The sequence below is a fragment of the Ochotona curzoniae genome, unplaced genomic scaffold (assembly GCF_017591425.1).
Source record: "Ochotona curzoniae isolate NIBS_2020 unplaced genomic scaffold, NIBS_Ocur_1.0 contig_1, whole genome shotgun sequence".
Lineage (NCBI taxonomy): Eukaryota > Metazoa > Chordata > Mammalia > Lagomorpha > Ochotonidae > Ochotona > Ochotona curzoniae.
Window position 1 is genome coordinate 43,528,617 of NW_024464918.1, and position 22,313 is coordinate 43,550,929.

The following is a 22,313-nucleotide window of genomic DNA, read 5'->3' on the forward strand; positions in this document are numbered from 1 at the left end:
GTGATGTTAACTGTGTCCCTCTGCCACACTGAACACTTGGTGTAACTTCAGGGTTTTGCTGCAATTTAAGGCAAGTTTGGTGTGTTAATTATCTTACAGCTTTTTGTTTGTTTATATTTTTCTTTTTTTCAATTTATTTATTTTTACTTGAAAGTCAGAGTTAACAGAGAGACAGAAACAGAGAGTATCTTTCATCCCCTAGACCACTCCCCAAATGATTATGATGACTAGAGCTAGTTTGATTCAGAGCCAAGTGCTTCTAGGTCTGTCACGTAGGTGCAGGGACCCAAGGACTTGGGCCATCCTCCATTGGGCTTTGGAGGTGGAAGAGGCTGGAATAAGATCACAGGCCATCGAATATTGAGTGTGTGACTTTCATGAGTACCTGGTGCCTCAGTGTCTCTGTGGTTGGAGCTTATATCTCTCCAGGTATATCTCAGCGCAAAAGAATATTCAGAAGGTTCATGAAAAATATGTATTATGAAAAAGCTAGGCATGGATGTAAAAATGTTTGCACCAACATTTTACTCATCTATTAATTCTGTTTTCCCAGTTCCCTTAAGTACCCTTGTATGTATCTGTGTGTGTGTCCTGACAAAATCTTACTTTAGTCATAGCAAATTCACAGTGAGCATTTTCTAAGTGCTCAGGATTTAGTAAATGCTTAACAAATAGCAAACTGCTATTAGTATTATCTGCACATAGTAATATTACATAATATAGTAGTAAATTATCACATAAAAACGCATCCTTTATTTTCTGCCTTCTCATTTTTGTCTTGTACTCTCCCTTATTCTAATATGCAAATACAGAAAATTTTTTATAGACTCCATAATGACTATATCACGTTGATTACACGATTCCCACAGGCAGGCAGCTTTGCGAAGCATTTCTGTTGCATGATGCAGATCGATCATTACAAAGGTGGTAGTAGTTTGCATTGCAATCCCGATTTCATTCGCCCAAGGTGATACTGTCAGTAGGTGGTGATGCTGACAACTGCACACAGGTAGTTTGACTCTGAGCCTCCACTCAAGCTCTACACTATTCTACGTTGGGATTTTAGAGCTGAGAGCATGCCCTGAAAGTATACACTTCAGTCTTTCTTGTATACTTGGAGTTTGAAGCCCAGCGGGAACTATTAAGGCTGCCAACTCTAGGATCCATCTCACTGCCCTGTTGCTCTCTGTGTAGCCACACCTGTAGTAACAGTCAGTACAGGATCTTCCCAGCAACTGCATGTTCACTGGCCTGAGCTGGTCACAGACACCATCAGTCTGAGGCTGTCATGTACCTTGATACTTCTTGGGTTACTCCTGTTGAAGTAAAACTTCCTCTAAGTTTTTTGAAGTCCTGTATCTGCACTGTAAGAATGTAGCTATAGATCCTTTACAGTTTACCTTCCTCACCTGGTTCAGGTACAATGTGAGATAGGCTTCTAGAAATAAAGATTGTGGGGCCAGAGGCTACAGTATTACACTGGGAGACACTATCATTTATTTGTCGTTAGAGAGATTTTCTGAATCTCACTGTCACCATCTGGCTATTGGGTCAGATCCAGTTTTTGTCATTTAGACAATAGGTTCATGCATTTGCTACATCCATGGACCTTCCATATGATTATTTATATATTTTTGTTTGACCCAACTATACCACTGCTTTTTGCACTTAACCTTGTCCTAAACATGATTTCAAAAAATCATGTTTGATATTTAGCCTAGCAGCTAATGTCCTCACCTTGCATGTACCGGAATCCCATAGGGGCACTGGTTCTAATCCTGGATGCCCTGCTTCCCATCCAGCTCCCTGCCTGTGGCCTGGGAAAGCAGTCAAGGATGGCCCAAAGCCTGGGGATCCCTGCACCCTCATAGGAGACCTGAAAGAGGTTCTGGGCTCCAGGATTTGGATCAGCTCAGCTCTGGCCATTACAGCCTCCTGGGGAGTGAATCATTGGATGGAAGATCTCCCTTTCTGTATATCTGACTTTCTAATAAAAAAATTTTTTAAACTCATGTTTTGTTTCTAAAACACATAAACTACTAAAAGCTTAACTATTAAGCATTAAAAACTATTAACACTTAACTATTAAAAACATGGAAGTTTTTTTTTTTTTTTTTTTGCTTGTGATGTACTGCTGAAAATCCCCTCTAGTACCACTGTAACTAATTTCTCATACCACGGTGGGAAAATTCCAGACAAGGTCTGTGAGCTTTCTTACCAGTGCTGTAGTGTTTGGGACAATTCAGGATTTGGGGATTTCAGTAGAAGCCTGACTCCTGCCACTCCTGTGTGGGTGTGGGAGCATTTATCTCTCCCTTTGACAGCCATGTCAATCCCAACCAGGCAGCCATCCAGTCAGCCCTGAAGTCAGAGGAGCCCTCCCTGGCCCTGAAACTCTACGAAGAAGCAGGTGATGTGTTTTTCAATGGGACCCGCCACAGGCACCGTGCGGTGGAGTACTACCGAGTAAGTCATGAACTATGCGGGGTGCCATGTTGGGCTCTGGTGTGTGGACAGTCCCACACTGGACTGCAGCTTGGGCTCTCTCTTTGCCTTTCCTGTAATATTTCTTTTCCTCCTTTCCATACACTTGACCTCTCTTCCATCTAGTAGGCTCTCATTAAAGGATCTGAGAAACTCAGTCATCCTTAGAGTTGGTAAATCATCGTGCCTGGCACAGTTCACCATGATAACCATATCTATTGAATGCATTGTGTCCTAAAGTTTACAGTGCACTTTGATCATCTCCAGTGGCACCCACTTACCACTGATGCCTCTTGGGATGTGGTTTAAAGGGTACATAGATGAACATTTTCTAATTATTATGTTCTTATCAAACAAGTGCAGGTATATATTTTAAAATTTTGAAATATATAATACCAGCTCATCAAATCCATGTTTTCAAAGATATTATTGTAAAGGATAAGGTGAGAAAATAAGAATTAATTTAAAAGGTACTAGACATTAAATAAATATGAAATAAATAAATATCTAGATAGTAAGCATTGACCTCAAAAGTTGTTCATCACTGACCTGATTTTCAGAAATCTCATCTTTTTCATCCACCCCCCCCAAATTTCTTCATTCCATTGTCCATTATTCTTTTGTTTAGTTTTTTATTTGGTCATTAATATTATCAAGTATTCACATGTACAAGGCACTGAACTAGGGGGTGGGGATACAAGAAACATATTTGACTTTTTATTTTCATACACATTCCATGGATGAAAAAAACCAAGGCTCCAAAGATGATGTGACTTACTTTAAATTCTACCATGAGAAAAATAGTAGACTTGAGCATGTAGAGAGCACTTTCATATGTCAGATGCAGACTCATATGTGATTGGTGCTGTGGCCACTTATGGGAACGCATATCTGAGAGGTGAATGAGCTCCTATGCAACTGTGGGAAATGTATCTCCTTTTTCTTGCTGTCAGTATCCCCAGTTGTTATCCCACCTTTAGGATCTGGGTGTAGTATCAAAAGCAAGGACCAGGAGAATGAGTTGAGGGAAGGAATTCCCATCCCCTTTGTTTAGCCTACCTGACCCCTGGCAGTAGAGGATGACCATAAGAGTCTGGTACAGAGTGCAGGCTGAGCTTCTCGCTGTCTCCTCCTCAGACCGGGGCCGTCCCTCTAGCAAGAAGGATGAAGGCCCTGAGGACCGAGCTGCGCATTTTCAACAAACTGACGGAGCTGCAGATCAGCCTCGCAGGCTACGAGAAAGCTCTGGAATATGCCACCCTGGCTGCCAGGCTGAGCACTGTCACAGGTAGGTGGTCCTTGCAGTGGAGTGGACATCTAAAGTAGGTCAGCACAACTCTACCAAGCAGCGAAAGCCTCAGCTCCAGAGTCAACCTACGTGGGTTCCAATCCCAGGTTAACTTGTAGGAGCTTCAAGTTTGTCAGCAAATCAGTGTTAAAAACAATACCCATCTCATGCAGATGCTATGAAGATGGATAATTATCCAGGTAAAGATTGTGGCACAGGGCTAGATACATAAGGTCTTGTTAAGTTTTGCCTTGTCACATTAATTAACTAATATTACAATTGTTATTATTCCCTGTTATTATCATTTAAATGTAAATGATAACTTATCCCAGGCATAGACAGTGTCCCGATTACAAAAGGGCTATGCACTGAATTTTTAATTGATTGTCAAAACACATTTTCCTGTGGAGATGAAACGCAAATGAAGCTTAGATTCTCATTAACGTAATTCACAATGTAGTGGAACAGTTTGCATTTATAGCTAAAGCGAATGGGATACAATATAAGTTGTTAACACAGAAAGAGGGTAGAATAACATAGCTTGTCTTAAATGTCGGTGCTAGAGGAAAAACATGTTTGATTAGCAAAGCCTTGATCAGATATAGGATAAATGGAGTCTCTTCTGATTATAAAACAGCTTCTGGGTATTTATTATATTATTGAGCCTGCTCTTGTGTCCCTCACCTCCCATTCTGTCGCCCACCTTAAGCCTCATCTAAGCAATGATCTCAGGAAAGGCTTTAGCCGCTCCATCCTTCTCTCCCTGCTCCCTCCCCTCACTTCCACTTCCCTCTGAGAACTCTTTATCCTTCCCTAGGCAGGACTTGAAAGAAGATCTTCTCTGTGCCTGGATTTGTTCATATCAGGGAATTTTCTCTCCTGTATTTATTTATTTTTTCTTAAATTTTGGCTTTTGGCTCTTTGAAGTTTAAATGTGAAAGTTTTAGATGCATTGAACAGCAGCCTTGCTCATATTCCAAAGACAGGATTAAAACCTCTGTTCCTTAGGAAAAGATCATTTTGTATTAAAGTGATTAGTTATCAAAACAATAAACCTTCCAAAACCCCAAACAGCAAGTCATAGACCTGTTAGAAATCACCATTTAAAAGTCTGGTTCAAAACTGAAAGAGGTAGCCATAGTTCCTCTGAGACTAGAATGGGCAAAGGAGTTACAGCATCACTTCTGCTTGTTGGCAGCCCAGGAGAGCTCTCTGAAGAGAGAGACTTGAATGTGGAGAAAATAGATGTCACACAGATAGTTACATCCTTAAGAACCCAGTTGCTCATCAGGGTAGGATGGTCACAAGTCCCACCGCAGGTATTTAGAAATAATTCTTTCCCAGGATCCTGAGTTATAGTGATAGCTTCAATAGGAAGAAAATATTCTGCATGAATCATCCCAGAAACCTCCCACCAGCATACATGTTCTGCTTAGCTGTCTCACAGTCACTTATTGCAGGTTTACTTTCACATTTGCTTGTGGTATTTTTTTAAAGGGTTATCTGTGTTGTTCTTTTATACCACAAGTATGACTTTTGATATTTAGTGGTTCTCCCAACATACTAAAGAAGGAATGGGTCAGAATGTTGGCCATAGGACATCTCTTGCAGTCTTCCAATTCCTAGGTGATCAGAGGCAGGAGCTGGTGGCCTTTCACCGCCTGGCTACAGTATACTACTCCCTGCACATGTACGAGATGGCTGAAGATTGCTACCTGAAGACGCTCTCCCTCTGCCCGCCCTGGCTGCAGAGCCCCAAGGAGGCCCTGTACTATGCCAAAGTATATTACCGCCTGGGCCGACTCACCTTCTACCAGCTGAAGGTAAGAGCCAGATGTCCCAGGTAATGTGAGTGCTACCACCCAGCCATTCTCTCCTAACCCCACACAGACTGTCAGGAGTCTTTAGGGTGGAGTTGAGAGATCCATTGAACCACAATGGGGTGTCTTGACTTGGATGGGGAGTGGCTTCCTGGGGGATAGATGGCTCTTTTCACTTAGCCTACCAGAGACCTTGCAGGTGCTGCCACCTCTGCTGAGGATACAGCTCGTAGGTGCTATTCCTCCTCATCCTGCTAGGATTTCTATGATGTCAGCAACTATTGAGTCCATCGCCTAGTTCCCGTAGCCCCACAAGAGTCTGGAAATACATGGCTTCCTTCACACAGAACTGTAAGCCCCACACTGGAAATCAAAATGTGTCCACAAAATGTTAAAGACCTACTATAACTCATTTTGTATAATGTCATATAAAACCAGAGTTTATGTAGATAAATAGAAATGCTCCCAAATTAAACACAAAATGAATGCTTAATCATTTATCTAAAAATGCTGTAGGTCGTCTTCAACTCATTTCTTATAAAGTAGGTCAACCTGATTTTATGATATCTGTTAATATTTGAGGTCTTACAACACAGGGCCTCTAAATATGACTACGCCTGGATCCTAGCAAGTAGTTAGCTCTGGTTCTCCAGCTTATTGAGCCAGAGGTGTATCTAGAACTTCTTGTTTTTTTTTCCAGTAACTTGTAGGGTTGTGTTTCTGGTCTGCAATTCTCTCTAGCAACACTGATCCACAACCATGTCTCCAGGTTTGGCTTCCACCCATCAGTGGTCTCTGTCCTCTGTAGCACAACCCTTTGTCTCTTCACCCAGTGTCTGTGAGTTGTACCAGTGTTGGGTCGCCAAGGGAATCTTTATGGCAGCCCTGCTGTCCTTTCCTTATTTGCCTGGCCCAAGCTAACTACAGATATATATATCTGTATATATATATATATAGATCAGCTGTCCCTCTCTGAAACACTGGTTACCCATTGCTACAATGCACAGAGGGATGGGAGCAATGATGAAGGACTCCTGAGTCATCTTGCTGCTGCCCCACACCTTCCTGTTCACGGTTCAAGGACAAAATATGCACAATCTGAGTGTGACAAATATGGACCCTAGGGAAATGCCAAGGGAAGAACTCAACTCTAACAAACTTAAACCAGAAAAGCAATTTATTTGCTGGAAAGTTGAGAGACAGATTTAAGTTCTGCTAGTTCTAGACCCTGGTTCTCAAGTGCCATCATGGATTTTTCCTTCCGTATCCATTGATTCTGCAAGTTTTTTTTTTAATCACTCTCTGCTCTTGGCCTGCTTCCCTTCCAGCTCCTACCAAGCTGAAACCCACAGAGACCCACAGAGAACAGGATGAAGGACCATTTTCCTAGTTGGGTTACATTTCAAAGTCTGGGAGTGATGGATGGGTCAGGTGTGAGTCATTCTTGAAGCACCATGCTCAGAGCAATAGTATCTGATGGTTTGCTGAACCTGGCGAGGAGTAATGCAGAGAAAGGCAATGCCATGGGACCAGGGGAGGGTGGGAGAGGAATTCTCTTAAAAACTGACAGATGTGGATGGGATGTGGGACAGAAAGAGTTTGTTTCTAACATAGCTGGCCCTGGAAATGTTCACTCCTACTGTTTCTTCTTTGCCCCCACACCACGAGGTTAGGATGCCCACGACGCTACTGAATACTTCCTGCTGGCCCTGGCAGCAGCAGTCCTGCTGGGTGATGAGGAGCTACAGGACACCATTAGGAGCAGGCTGGACAACATCTGCCAGAGTCCCTTGTGGCACAGCAGTCCCTCTGGGTGCTCTGCAGAGAGGGCACGGTGGCTGAGTGGGGGCGGCCTGGCCCTGTGAGGGGAGATGTGCTTTGACTCTCAGATACTAAGTGGGAGGGTCTGAGTCCAGCACTATTTTGCACCAAGAAGAGGAACGCCCCAAGGGAGAGGGGCTTATTCTCAACTGCACAAGGAGACATCAAAGTAGCAGCAAGGGGGTATCTTGGTTCTGTGCTCTGCATCTGGAATCTCCTCCAATTGACCAAAGCCCTTCCACACAAGCAACCCCTGAAACGTTCTATCGCAGTTCTGGAGAACAAGAGAATCCTTCCTCCAGTGAGGAAGTCAGGCTCGCATGAGCAGAAAACAGGCAGGGGAGAGTTCCTGCTGTTAACCAGCTTCTCAGGGAAAGATTCCTCCTCCAGCCAGCAGAGGTTCCTGTGACTTCCTTATTTTTCTGTGTTCAGAAGGGAAGGAGGTGCCACTGTACATGCTCATGGGTGGTGGCATGGAGACAATCCACCATGCTGTTAAGTTCCAAAGACAAAGACTCTGGATGGCACACAGGGTATACAGTCTGACTTGGGCTTCCATCTCAGTCCTACCTGGAGCCAGTGGCACAACATGACCTCATGACCTGCCAGGGAAGCTTCCCAAGGGCCAAAGCTTGAAAACTCAATGTTAAGAAAAGAATTACGTCAATGGTTTATAAAGACTGTAATTAAATATTGCCCACTTGCACACACAAACACACACATTTTGCTTTTAATTATTAAGATGAATAAGTTAAATGGGAGACTTGAACAATGGATAAACCCTGAAGTGTTTTAGTTGATTCCAGGTAAACTACTTTACAAGGCACCTCTGTTTGGCATTGAGTACTCCTCAGCATCTCCAGTAGGCTGCAGTAACTGATGATCCTGCAGTTTCTGCAAGGCCAGAACCCCAGGGAACCTCAGAAGGTCCTGTGGCTGAGAGTAGCTCACCAGACTGCAGTTATCTAGCTCTGTTGTCCTTTCAAGATCAACTAGAGACAAATGGGCTTCCAAGGTCGCTTGTTGGCCAGGGGCTGCACACAATTGCTTGCCATGTGAGCCTTACCATGGGGGCAGCTCACAACATGGCAGCCTGCTGGCCAGAGCCAGAAAGTGAGAAAGAAAATCACAGAATCATTGTCTCCTTCATTTTTCTTGTTCTACGAAGCAGAAGCAAATCACCAGGCCCAGTCCCCACCCCAAGGTAGGGGATTACCCAGCATGTGAAGATCTGGAGGTGGGGAAATCAGTGGGGCATCATTGCAGAAGTTTTCCACTAGACATGAATTCATTTGATAACAGAATCAAGGGTTCTCTAAGCCAGTGAACTCTGAGTACAGTCCAGCAGCAGCAGCAGCAGCAGCAGCTGTGCCACCTGAGAGATGATTTGAAATGCAAATTCTGGAACCCAGCTGAGACCTGCATATCAGAACCTCTGAAGCAAGCTTACCTGGTGGTCTGAATGCACACTGAAGGACAAACTATGAAGAATATTGTTGTAGACCAGAGGTTCTCAGATTGCATGGAGAGCCTGCTGAACATGAAGTTTATGGTTCCTACCCCTAATAATTCAGATTCAGTGATGAGATGTATAACCTAAGAATGTACATTTCTGGTGGTTCTGCCTTGCTCCTGTGTATAAATAAAGAAAATCTGGCTATTGCTCTTCTCCATTTGATGCCTGTTTGCTTGGATTTTATTGCTAGACCACCTGCCCTTAATTTCTAACTTCCTATGCTGGGCAGGCAAGTTGGCTGTGTGGTGGGGTGGAATGGATTGGTCGGTTATATGGTTATATGGTGGAGTGAAGTAGGAGTGGTAAGTTGAGTGACCATGGCATTTTCTGGTTAACACATCAGCACGTATTTTCTCTTAGGCGCTCGGTTGGCTTTCAGAATGCTCTCTACTCTAGAGAATATTCTTCCTCAGGAAGGAAATGAAATGATTTAATCTACTGCCTCATAGGATAGAAGCCAGTTTGCTCATGCTGCAAGCCACAGTGTCCCCACTCTGGGAGGGCTTTTGCGATTTAGGCTCTTCAGTCTAATCTCTCTATAGAATTCTTTCAGCAACATTCCTGGTATATGGTCAGGGGCACATGCGTTCCAGAACAGTTACACATCTTATATTTGAAGAAAACATGCTTGGCCCTGAAGTCCATGCCAAAAGCTGCTCCTCATCTGACTTGAGTTACAGATCCTTCCCCTTTCCCAGCCAGTTTTGTGTCTATTCCTCTGAAAATGTGGTTCCCATAACTGTACCCCGGCTTTTGATATATTGGCTGGTGTGTGAAGAGTACAAGAGGACATTACTGTACTCTGTGTAATTCAGAGTGGTTTTTAAGCTTTCTGTTATTTTTTCTCCTCCCTGGCAGCCACATCTTCCCTTGGCTCGCCTAGAGATTGACAGTCCTTTGGAACCTCTGCATCTTCTCACATGGACTTCTGTCCAGCCACATGTTCCTCAGCTGCTACAACTAAAATTTGCATTTGTAGTTGAAAAAACATCCATGTATTCACACACATGTGCACACATACACATGTGAAAGACTTGGTGTCTATCCATACAGCACTTCATGGGGAAATGTTGGCTAAGACTTTGTAGTTCTGTGCACCTTGACTCACCTGTAAATCTGGTCAGTTTGTCCCTAATGAGGTTGGTTATAAACACATTCAGCATGCTTTCAAAGGTAAGCCTAGTCTTTAAAATAAAAAATTGTATTATATGATTATAACCATATCTTGTGTATAAATTTCTTGCAACAGTAATCCTTAAAAGGACTTGAAAATTCTCATTAAAAAAATCAGGACTAACTACTCCCTCTTGGAATTGGTTGATAACTATTTTTTTCTGATCCATTGAGACTGAGGTGATGATTGGATCTGGCTTCTGCTTAAGCGTATTTTATATATGTAAAGAATTAGTTACTCTTTTATCCTCACTTCCCCCAACTGCTCACTCCTTTCCCACCCCCTGCCAAAAATACCAAAAAAAAAAAAATTTGCTCAGGCTAATTCCTGGCTCCCTATATCTAATCTAAATGAAGAAAGGAGGGGGAATTGCAGCATTGTGGAAAACCCTGCAAGGTGTTTTCCTAACTTTCAAGTGGGTATTTCCCTATCCCAGAGTGGCAACGCTCTGAAATCTCATCCTGCTTTTATCCTTTTACTTACCTGTATGTGATTTTAAAATGTGTGTGTGTTTGTGCTTTGTAAACATAATATAATGTGTTTTGTAGATGGATGGGTAAGTAGGGTTAGAGGCTGTTAGAATTGGTGGAGGAGGGCAGGTCACACAGGAATGGGAAGCCTGGGTTTTGACTTTCAGTTGGTATATGACCTGGGATGTCACTCAGCCTCACATCTTCAATCTCTTTTTTTCTGTTATCTGCATACTGTATTTGAGAGATTAAGAAGGTACCTTGGAGATGAAATCTTATCTTTTCATAGCATAATTTTATTCTGTGGTTTTTAAAGGTAAGTAAACTGAGAAACTGAAAAGTAATTTTCTCCCAGTCATATAGGTAGGTTATGGCAAGGAGAGCAGTACTCTGGGACTCCTGAATGAGGACTTACCTAGCTGGACAGGCTCTCTGTCATCCAGGGCTACCTCCATAGTGCTGCACACCTGTTTACACATGCGCATGTGTACTATGCATGCATTTACTGTTCGCCAGATGCGCTACCTAAAGAGCAATTCGCCAAACTTTTTCTTAATTTTCTTCCTTTACCCAAATACTTTTATTTATACGTACAAGAAAGATTGTATTGCTTTCCATAAGTATAATTCTGTAAATGATAACAGAAAATGCACAACTTCAAACTAAATTTTGTTGCTTACCACAAGTGTACCCAGCACAGGCCCAATCTGGCATTGCTTGAAATCATGTGGCAAGGAGTGTAGAGACACCCTTGGACTAAGCACTTTCTCCTTGAGAAACCCCGAAATGTAAGAAGTAGGTCAAAGGACTAGCCTCGTCACAGTAAAATGTCAATGACAGTGCTGTGTCTGAACACACAACCCACCTCAGAGATGTGGAACCCACAGGGGGAAAAGGAAAGGGCTGAATGACACATATTATACAGCATGATTCAGAATCAGAAATGCTGTGATGGGAGTTAGTTGCCAGAAGTCATGGGTGCTCAGGGGAGGAGTTTACCCAGGCATGGGAATAAGGACAACAGGAAGAGCTTTCTGAAAGAACAGACATCTAAGTAAAAGGTTTTGTTTGTCCTGTTTTGGGTATTTTTTTTTTTAATTTAGGTTTATTTTTTGTTTATCTGACAGGCAAAGTGATGCAGAGGAAGAGAGAGAGATTTTGTTGGTTCTCTCCCTGAAATACTCATAATGGCCAAGGCTGGGTCAGGACAAAGTCAGGAGTCTGAAATTGTCAGGTCTCCCACAAATGTGACAGGGGCCTAAGTGCTTGGGCCATCTTCCATTGCTTTCCCAGGCACATTAACAGGGAAGAGAATGGAAAAAGCAGCTGGGATCCAAACCCTATATGCTCTGATGGGAGATACCGGAATTGCAGGCCACTTGTAGGCTGGAAGGGTTCTACTCGGTTCTAACTGCAGGCCAGCAGGTTGGTGTTGACAAGGCAGGGTATGTGTCAAGCAGAGCTCAGCTAGACTGGAGCAGACTTTAAGTAGGGAGAAGAGATTGGAAGAGTGAAACCCCTGAAAGGCTTTAGGCTTTGCCTTGAGGAAGAGGTTTGAAGTGTGAGAGAGAGACATGCTCAAGTTTGTGTTTTGGGAAAATTCTGGAAGCAGCATGAGAATGTATTACCTGGCAGCAGACAGGAAGGTGGGAAAGCTCTGGAGTCAGGCTGTTGCCCCAATACTCCAGCCTTTGTTGTGATCTCACAATATCCTTTTTCTTCACTATTATCCTTTTCCTGACCCAGGATGAAATCTAGGGTGCCGGAATACATTTGATTGTCATGTTTCAGATCTGTGACAGTTTCTTAGTCATTCCTTGTCTCCCGTGACTTTGAACAGTTTGGTCCTCTTTTCCTTTAGATAGTTGCTGGTATCAAGACTATATGCACACTGCTGGTGTGAATAAAGGTCATGTCATTCAAGGAAATAGGGTCTGTACTGGCCCTGGGTTTGGAGGTTGGGTATACCTGGGGTAGGATCTCTAACTAGTGTGTAAGCTGCAGCAAGTTGAGTAATCTCTCTGAGCCCAATGCTGTCAGAATTATATATGTAAAAGGACCAAGTACACACAGTGCCTGGCACACAGTATAAATATGAGATGATCTGATAAAGATTTGTTTACTGTCTATTTCACAGACAAGGAAATGGCTGAAACAAATCTATCTTTGAGGACCAGACTATTCAAGGAAGAAAGAAGCCTAATTCAGAACTCAAAACAAATGAGGCTATTTTTAAAGAGAGCTAATATAATAGTTTATATTCTAAAAAATACCTACTATGACCTCGCCCATCAGTTTATTTATTTTAAAGCTAAGCTTTAGACTTTTTTCCATACTGGGTTTTATCTGCCACTTTGCAATTCAGTCACGTTTTATTTCTGTCTGGATGGAAGCCTTGACATTAAGAAATGCCACTAGCCTCGGAGCTATGCTGGAGTGGTAGGCTTACATTCATGGGTTCTTGGGTCTGAAGCAGGCCTCACTTAGGGACTGCAGCACATTGCTTTATCTCCTTAAGCCTCAATCATTCCTCTGCCTGCAGTTTTGATTGTGATACCTACCACATGCAGGTGGCTAGGTCTGCGTCTCTGTGCAATGCACCTGTCATTAGGAAAGAGATTGTTAGGCTCCCTGGTGCTGGGCCTGCCCTAAAGTGGATATGTTTGTAAAGTGCTGTTTCTGTGGTGTTACCTCTTGGGCAGGACAGCATAGCTTTTCTGGTTCATACGTCTCCAGTTTCCAGCCCTGCACCATTATTTCAGAATTTAGGAGATTAGAAAATGGAGTCTGTTGGAAATTCTGGCCGTGAGACATTTTTCTTATTTCCTCTCAGTGGGTATCTTCTTCCCAGAGAAACAGAGACAAGCTGCTGGGTATGGGGTGGGGACTCTGCCCAGCTGTGATGGAGCATAACAGCTGAGACTCCATTAGGGGGTCTGACAGCTTAGTTCCCCAAGAGTCTACTGCCAGCATTGTTTTAAGTGGAGAGGAACTGCAACTCTTGCCTCCAGTGTGGTCTTTGACTTGTCATCTGGGACAGCAGGGGTGCTCAAGGGGTGATATTCTTCCAGGTGAACTTCCAGAGGGGTGGGAAGGGTGGCTGAGTTCACATGAATAATCTACGAGAAATCATGAGTTCCAGCAGGGGGCAGTAATGCCTTTCCTAAATAGAACATGGAACTTATTACCAGACTGCGCTGTATTTGATACTTGGTATTTTTCAAACCTTCCTTGGCTGTAGGCATTGTAAGAAATGCGTGTTACATTGCATTCTACTATGCATACACACATATCATGTTTGACAAAGCACCATTTAGTCCTTACAACACGAAATGTACTCTGATCTAATTGTTTAAAAATTCTAATCTAGTTCTTAAATATCCAGTTTAAGATTTACAAAATGGGGGCCTGGCACGATAGCATAGTGGTTAAAGTCCTCGCCTTGTATGCCCAGGATCCCATATGGGCACCGGTTCTAATCCCGGTAGCTCCACTTCACATTCAGCTCCCTGCTTGTGGCCTGGAAAAGCAGTTGAGGACAGCCTAAGGCCTTGGAACCCTGCACCCGTGTGGGAGACCTGGAGGGGTCTCCTGGCTCCTGGCTTCGGATTGGCTCAGCTCCAGCTGTTGCGGCTGCTTGGGGAGTGAATCATCGGACTGAAGATCTTCCTCTGTGTCTCTCCTCTTTGTATATCTGACTTTCCAATAAAAATAAATAAATCTTAAAAAAAAAAAGACTTACAAATTGAATTCCTCATTCACCAACCTGCAGTTTGCAAAGCACTGCTTTGGAGGAAGGTCTCTATTTGCTACACAACTTTTGATACGAGAGGATGCAAGTTTCTGAAAATAAAAATAGCAGTTGGTATTGAATGCATATAATGCATTAGATCCTATGAAAACTCTTTGTGAGGCCTCTGTCTTGTAACCCAACAACATCTTGCATCAGATACTGCTACCACCACCACCATGGTTTAAGGATGGAAATAGTTGGCCGAAGCTTAGTAAGTAGCATAAGTGAGATCTGCAGCAGAAAGAATCACAAACAGGAGAGTAACCTGTTTTGGTCATCATAGCAAAGCTGGCAGGGGCATCCTTCTCCTCCAAATGTGCCTTGTAAAACAAATAGCCTGGGAGAATCCCATGTTCATGTTGAAAGGCTTTAACTTGTATTCATAAGTAGAGCAGTTTGTCATTTATCAAGGTGTTCATCTGTTCTCTTTCTAAATATCTGAGAGGCAGGCATGTGCATGCATGTGTGTGTGTGTGTGTGTGTGTGTGTGTGTACCAATTACTTGAACTATCATCTTTGCCTCCCAGCTTCTGTATTAACAGGAAGACAGAATCAGGAGCCAGTGCTGGACATTGAACCCAGGTGCTCTAATGTGGGACACTGATACCCCAATCTTAACCTCTAGGCTAAGCACCTGCCCTGTCTTTTAACCTTCTATTCTATTTTTTTGGGGGGGGGAATTATAAATTTTTGCCATCACCATTAAAATTACTTTTTAACCTGAAGATCTCCTCTATATCTTGACCTTCTAAAAGTAGAGTGCCATATTTAAATGTGATGAAAGCTTTTCTCAACCACTTCGCCTTTAATCCATTGCCCAAATGTTGCGTGTGAAGGTGAATCTTTTGTTTTTAAAGCTTCTTAGGAATTGGGAACTTTTTCTATTTGTTCATCTTGGGACAGAATAGACATATCTGCCTCATAGACATGCCTACAGCACAGGCCGCAAGAGCTCTGAACACCATCCCAGTTGGCAGTGACCCTAGCCACCTCTATTTTCCTGTCCGTGGGAGCTGCCTGGGCCAGGCTGAAATGACAGCTGCATGGTAATCCTGGTGGCAAAACAGCCATTTATTCATAAAACAAAACTGGCTTTTGTCTGCGCTAGGACATGTGACTTTGGGACTCTAGCACGTGAAGGGAAACAGAAGGATGACTGAGGAGGAGCTGCATTTCTGATTGGTTTAAAGCCTTAAGGGATTATATAGACATAGTCTGACCCTCTCCCAAATCCTGTGCCTTCCATTCTCTTACCCGTTACATAAAGTCTGTTTTGCTTAGACCAGATTTGTTCTTTGTGTGTGTCTTAGCTCCTTCTATTTATCCTATATAAACTTCAAACAGTATTTTGTGTAGTTTACTTTTTTTTTTAATAATACTTGTGTGCCTCCTAGATGGGAAGCTTTAAGAAGTACAGGGGCCTTGCCTGTATCTTTCATCTGTTCTCAGAGCCTGGCCCCATGTCTGACATAGGCAGATTTTCAACCAAGATTTGCTGAATAGGTGAATTGAAAAATATGAATGGATGAAATTTTGAATTAAAGATTTGTCCTCTTCTCATAACATATGAGGGAGAGAAATTATCAAAACCGTAATCTACCTGGATATTGTTCAGGAGTGGTTGTGAAATTGATTAATGGCACTGCTTATGCAATAAGGCAGATAACCAGTGTAATTTCATTAAGAATAATAAGATTTTCACTTATTTAGACTGTGTTTCTGTAGGCATAGTGAGTCTCTTCCTAATTTTCAAATAGGTAGCACTTATCATAGAGATAATCATGGTCATTTATTAAGCCTGTTCTGGGAACTGTGCTAAGTAATTCACCTGCAGTATGATCCTCCAGATAACCTAAACAAGGTGTCACTGTCCCCCCACTTTCCAGGTGAAAGAATTAAAGCTCAGTAGATAAGACATTTATAGAGATTCAAAACCAGTTTTGTCTGACTATAAAATCAGGGTTTTTAACAATTGTGTAATTGTGGTTACATATTTTCTATTTCTAAAATTTATTAAATATATATATATATAGAAAGAGAAAATATGTAACCAGAATATATATATATAATATATATATGGTATATATATATATTGGAAAGGCAGATAGAGAGAAGGAGGTACAGAGAGAAATATCGTCTATTTGCTGGTTCACTCCCCAAGTAACCACAACAATTAGAGGTAAGCCAATCCAAAGCCAGGAGCCAGGAACTTCCTCCAGGTCTCCCTCTCCCACATGTACGCAGGGTCCAGAGGCTTTGGTTTGTCCTCCACTGCTTTCCCAGGCCACAGGTGGGGAGCTCCGCAAAATGTGGAGCAGCTGGGATATGGACTGGTGCCCATATGGGATGCCAGCACATGCAAGGTGAAAATTTAGTCATCGGGCTATTGTGCTGAGTCCTGAATTTAGAATCTTGAAGAGAAATATTTTCCCTATGAATGCTTGCTAATTTCCCTTTCTCTTAAGGAAGCAGAATGACCAGAATAATTCTCAGGGAAGAAGTCTTATGTAAGTATTATTACACCAAATGTCACAGGAATGAAAGTTCTATGAAATAAAGGTCACTAGGGGACCGATGACACCTTTAGGATAGTCTTAGGTCTAATTGGCTAGACCATTATTTTGAATTTCCTAGACTGCTCCCATGAAGAGTTTAATTGTGGGTGTAATGCGTTGCATTGCAAAATACTTAGCCCCTGTTCTTAAGTTCCTGTCAGCTTAGTGAAGACAGGATACATGGAAAAGAAACACTACAAAGAAGAGTCTGAGTCCATTGATCTATCCTTCTATCCATCTGTCTACTAACATGAACAGCCAGATGCAGCCAACCAATCTATCAACCAATATTCAATAGCTCCTGTGTGCTAGGTCCACTTTCCAGTGACCAAGGTATTGGCAGTAGCTGATTTCATGGAGTCCAGGGGATCCTGGGTAGGACTTGGCCCTCTGATGAACTTCTTCATCTTTCACATCATTTCAGCTTGGACTATGACAAATTTTGTACTACTGTTATATCATCGACTCTCCTTAACAATTTCACCCACTCCTAAGAAGTCATTTTATAGTATATAATTGTTTACATAGTATACCATAAACAACTTTAGAGAAACTTAATAAAAAATAACTCTTATTCAAAGTTCTATGTATAGAAAAGTGGTAGTCAGGATTCCATTATAAACTCCTCTGAGTTGAAGTTATTGTATGAAGCTTAAGCTAGATTTTTGCTAAAATTTGTGGGACTTGAGCTAGATGGGTGTTCATTTGACGCTACTGACTGGGACGAATAATGATCGCCTCAGCCAAGTCTATTGCTTATCAATTGTGTGACCCCCAGACAAGTGTTTAATCATTTCCATCTTTGGTAAACTGGGGATGATGATAGTGTTTATTTCACGAGCTGTTTTTGAGGATCAAATGAGTTAATAAATGTGAAGGGTCTGACATATAAAAATGCTGGGTATTATTGCTATTGTACTGACAGATATTTTAGGAAAGTGCTTGTTTTTGAGTCAGGAATGAATCCAATTTGAAAGTTGTAGAGAAAGTACTTTCAACTCTTATGTAGCTCAATGTAAAACCAGTACAATGTCCACATTGTTTACTTGGCCTTATATGCAATGAAGTCAAACACTGCCTGAGTTCCTATCACATCCACAGCACTAGAACAGTGCCTGAATCATGGAAGGTGCTCAATATTTTATTTATTTGATAAGTGATAACTGAATGACTGGGCTGTAGACATTATTTAGAGTGTGAGTCAAATATGGATAAATAATGAAATAAATAAATATGTCCCCTATTTGACCAGCCTAAGGTAAAACAGGAGATCCCCTTGTGAGTGTAGGCTTTCTGCCGACTCAGAACGTGCCACTTCCAGAAAGAAGTTGGGGTCATTTTCTTGGCAGCTTTGACATGAGCTGTCATTCTCTGGCTCTAGGATCAGGCTGGACTGCTGACCTTCATGGCATCCTGAAGCTTTTCCTCTGCCCACTGTGTGACCAATCCCCCGGACAGAAAAGAATCTTTCTTCCCATCCTTTGACTTCCAACTGGGGTCAAAGGCCTTAGGCTGGTGTGAAAATAAATAAAGGCCCTGAGCAGACAAAAGCTATTTTGGAGCCAACTCTCACTCTAAACACAGGCCTTCCTCTCCTCTGACCTGAGGCTTCCAGGCACCTCCCTAGGCCCACCATGACCTCACAAAGCCTAGAGGCCTGGTGGCTGTGTTAGGTTCTGGGGGTCTTGTGGAAATGGATGGAGAAGCCTCCAAAGGAAGGCAGAGCCTAGGATCAGACAACAGATTCATGAAAAGCAGAGTGTGTGATGTACACAATTTACAACAAGTAAAAATTCTTTATTACATGTTCCATATAGGTCAGTTGATTGTCAGTGCCTATGTTGATTTATGTGGAACTCATACCTAGATTCAAATGTGGTTTCAGTTGGATAACAACTATAATTTTGGCATGAACATTGATTGATAGTTCTGTTAGTAGATAAGAAAGTGAAACAGCAAAGATGTTGGCAACTCGCTCATTTGTCAAGAATGTGAGTGGCTTTTTTGCTGATTCAGAAAGAGTATCGCCCAAGGTTTTTGTGCACTTCCCAGTGTAACAGCTGCAGAGTTGTCACAATTGAGGGATAATCTATTTTTATAACATCACTTTATTATATCTGAACAGTCAGCAAAATTCAAAACAAACCCATATAGATGGCATTTGCTAATTTCTGTGGAATAGATACACCTACCTGGGCTGATGTTAAGCTGTAATGGAGCTGGGAAGGATGCACTGGAGCATAGCACCATGTCGTGTCGCGCCACTCACATGCAGCAGAGGTAATCAACTCCAGGAGCACAGGTGACAGAAGGATCTAGAAAGCTAGTAGAGAAGAGATGAGTTTTGAATATTAGTGATCTCTTTTTAATGTGATATGTGTGTATTTAGTTACAGATTTATATTCTTATTGTAATGTTTTACTAATGGCTGTGCTTATTAACCAGTTCTCACAGTTCCTGAAAATTTGGCAGTTGGTTCTCAGGAGCATATGTGAGAGAGCTGTATTCTCCATTAACCCCCATGCCAGTTAAGAAAGATGAGGCCAAGACAGTGAATGGACACAGGTCCCCAGGTCTGCCACATGAACCAGTGCCCAGTACTGGAAGTGTCATGGGCTGAGTAATTCCTGGGCTCCACTGTAAATAGGAGACAAAGAGGAAAGAGACCAGTCTTGCTTTGGATTTATAGGAAATTCTACAGGAAATTTCTGCTGCTTCAAGAAATTCCTCACTTGACAACCATCATCATCTTTTCATTCTTTTTTTCATTGAGCTTGTAGGGTTAAGGTGTATCTAGAGGGATGTATCTGGGCTGGTTGGCTGGCTGTTCCACTGTGATTGTAAAGATCATAACTACCTTGATCTGCCTCCTTTGTTGGAGCATCAACTGCAAGTTATTGCACTCATCACTTGCTAAGTTCTAGTACAGGAGGTGTCAACCTCCCTATTTTGATGCCATCATTTTGAACCTATTCTTAACCTGGAAGGCATTTTGATATCTGTGATTTGCCACCAGGGGTCTATACTTACAATTACAGCATTGAAAGCTGCAACCAGGAAACATTTTTCTTAATAAATGCTCATTAAGCCATTCTTCTTCTTAGATCAGTGTTCATTACAGTGCAGGTAAACTATTTCTACTTTTTTCATCTTCCTTTTTATCTTACCAAAATCATTTTATAGACTTAAATTTGTTGACATATAAATTTTTATATGAATGTCTTAATTTGTCGTCAGTTGTGATTCTTCATACCATTTTTTCTGCTTCCATTATGAACTTTCCTTTGTGGCTTTATTTCTACCAAATCCAGTTCAGATTTGGTTGATTTTAATTTTGCAAGACACTTCAATTTCTATCAAATATTAGCCATTAACTTATTTTGTTTTATGCAGTTTAGCTGTTGTCAGATTTGGTGGCATTGACATAATCAACTAAAATGTTGAGGAACCAATGCCTAACCACCTTAAATATTTACAGAGGCTAGGACTGGAGCTAGGTGAAAGCAGCTTGGACCAAATATGAATAAAACATGTGCGCTAAGTTTTCACTCACACCAGATAAGCACATGGGCAAAATGGTGGTAATTATCAGTGCTGAGAACGTTGAAAGAATTATAAGATGTAGAGGTTCAAGGTTAAACTTGGTTACTTGAAGCACGATGATTTTCTAAGCCCAATGCTAATGAGCTATGTGTGTTATCCTCAATACAGCATTTGGCCCTTACGCGCTACTGATACCTATTGTGTGGATCTATGTTAGGTCAGTATGGTGTAGCCAAGAGCTCTGGATGTGTTTCTGATGATCTGGGGCCTGAACCTAGTTCTGTCACTCCTTGTGTGTACTTGGGCAAATTCGTTGCTCACTCAAAGTCTCAGTTTTACTGAATTTCAATAGATGAGTTGCACACTCTAGAAGTTTGTGGACCTCTGTGAAAATCCAAAATAGGTCATTGAACTCTCCCACAAGATTAAGTATATACACATCCCCATTTTGTACATTGTTTCATTGGGTTAATAGACCCTTTAATGCATGGCCAAAAATGATGAGTTAAACATACTCAGCCTAGATGATTTGTTAGAACACGCCCAAGGTTGGCATGCTAAGACTTTAGTAGAGGTCTAGATCGATCTATCTATCTATCTATCTATCTATCTATCTATCTATCTATCTATCTATACATTACATGATGCCTGAGCACTGACAGACACACTGTTGATAGATAAAAATGGAGACATCCAGGAAAGCATTTGAAACTCTTACTGTGCATGGTAGTTCACTAGAATTTTCATTGTTATTGTTAATGATTAGGAGTGCATATTTTGGGATTATGCTACCAAGGTAAATTCTTGCTCAGTGCATCATCCTGAGCAAAGCGTCTAACCATTCTCATCCTTAATGCATGCATCTATAAAGATGGGACTGTTAAAGATGCTGATTTCATATGGTCGTTGTCTAAAACAGCTAGACAGTTAAAGAAGGGGTCCTCTCATTGCCTTTTCGGTGAACAAATATTCAGATAATTTTATATTAAACAAAGTGGTAATTATTACAGCCAATGGGCTTTGGAGAGCAGTTAATTTAGCTCTGTCATGTTTTTTTTTAAAAGATTCATTTATTTTTATTTTTATTGGAAAGGTAGATTTACAAAGAGAAGGAGGTATAGAAAGATCTTCTGTCCACTGCAGTAATCTGAAACCAGGAGCCAGGAGCTTCTTCCGGGTCTCCCATGTGAATACAGGGTCCCAAGGCTTTGGACCATCCTCTACTGCTTTCCCAGGCCACAAGCAGGGAGCTGGATGGGAAGTGCAGCAGCCAGGACACAAGCCAGTGTCCACGTGGGGTCTCAGTATGTGCAAGATGAAGATTTAGTCGTTGAACCATCACACCAGTCTCAGTTCTGTCATGAAGGGAGAACCAGAACCTGAGGCCACCCAGGGTCAACTCATCTGAGTCAGAGTTACTCTCTAACATTCCTACTGGATGCCGGGAAAAATTGACAACTCTTGTGATATCACCATTGTACTGCTTCAGATGCAAGAGACGTTCTGCCGGGGTCGGGGGGGAGGCGGGATAAGATCCTATATGATCATTTGCCATATTTGTAAAGTCCTCTGATGCCAGCTGTTTCTGTTGTGACTATAGCTTGATTCAGAAAAGGTTGGAAATCAGTAGGCATAATTTCTGTAATAAAGCAATGTGCAAGAAACTCTGATTTCACCCGGAAATTAGTGTGATTCCAACTGCAGGATTCTGTGATCCCAGCCTACTTGTTTAGACATCTTGGCCACCCAACTACAACATCTTAGGGCTGCTTAAAGCAGCCTCTGAAGACCTCTGGAGAAAACCCTTCAGAATGATTGCCTGACTCTTAGCAAAAAGGAGGGTAGAAAC

General features: G+C 42.0%; 2 protein-coding genes across 3 annotated transcripts in view; one reads left to right on the top strand and one right to left on the bottom strand.

Moving 5' to 3' along the window:
• The window catches only part of SH3TC2 (SH3 domain and tetratricopeptide repeats 2), a 52,362-nt gene extending 43,851 nt beyond the window's left edge, over positions 1-8,511 (top strand). For both annotated transcript variants that reach the window (XM_040973037.1, XM_040973047.1), the window contains 4 exons: positions 2,344-2,466; positions 3,622-3,772; positions 5,399-5,595; positions 7,266-8,511. In XM_040973037.1, the coding sequence (XP_040828971.1) occupies positions 2,344-2,466; positions 3,622-3,772; positions 5,399-5,595; positions 7,266-7,457 (663 nt within the window). In that variant the 3' untranslated portion in view covers positions 7,458-8,511. The remainder of the gene's footprint in view (positions 1-2,343; positions 2,467-3,621; positions 3,773-5,398; positions 5,596-7,265) is intronic.
• Positions 8,512-16,877: 8,366 nt separating this feature from the next.
• ADRB2 (adrenoceptor beta 2) overlaps positions 16,878-22,313 on the bottom strand; it is a 147,385-nt gene continuing 141,949 nt past the window's right edge. Inside the window, exon 2 of the mRNA XM_040973061.1 lies at positions 16,878-19,244. Within this exon, the coding sequence (XP_040828995.1) occupies positions 19,237-19,244 (8 nt within the window). The 3' untranslated portion in view covers positions 16,878-19,236. The remainder of the gene's footprint in view (positions 19,245-22,313) is intronic.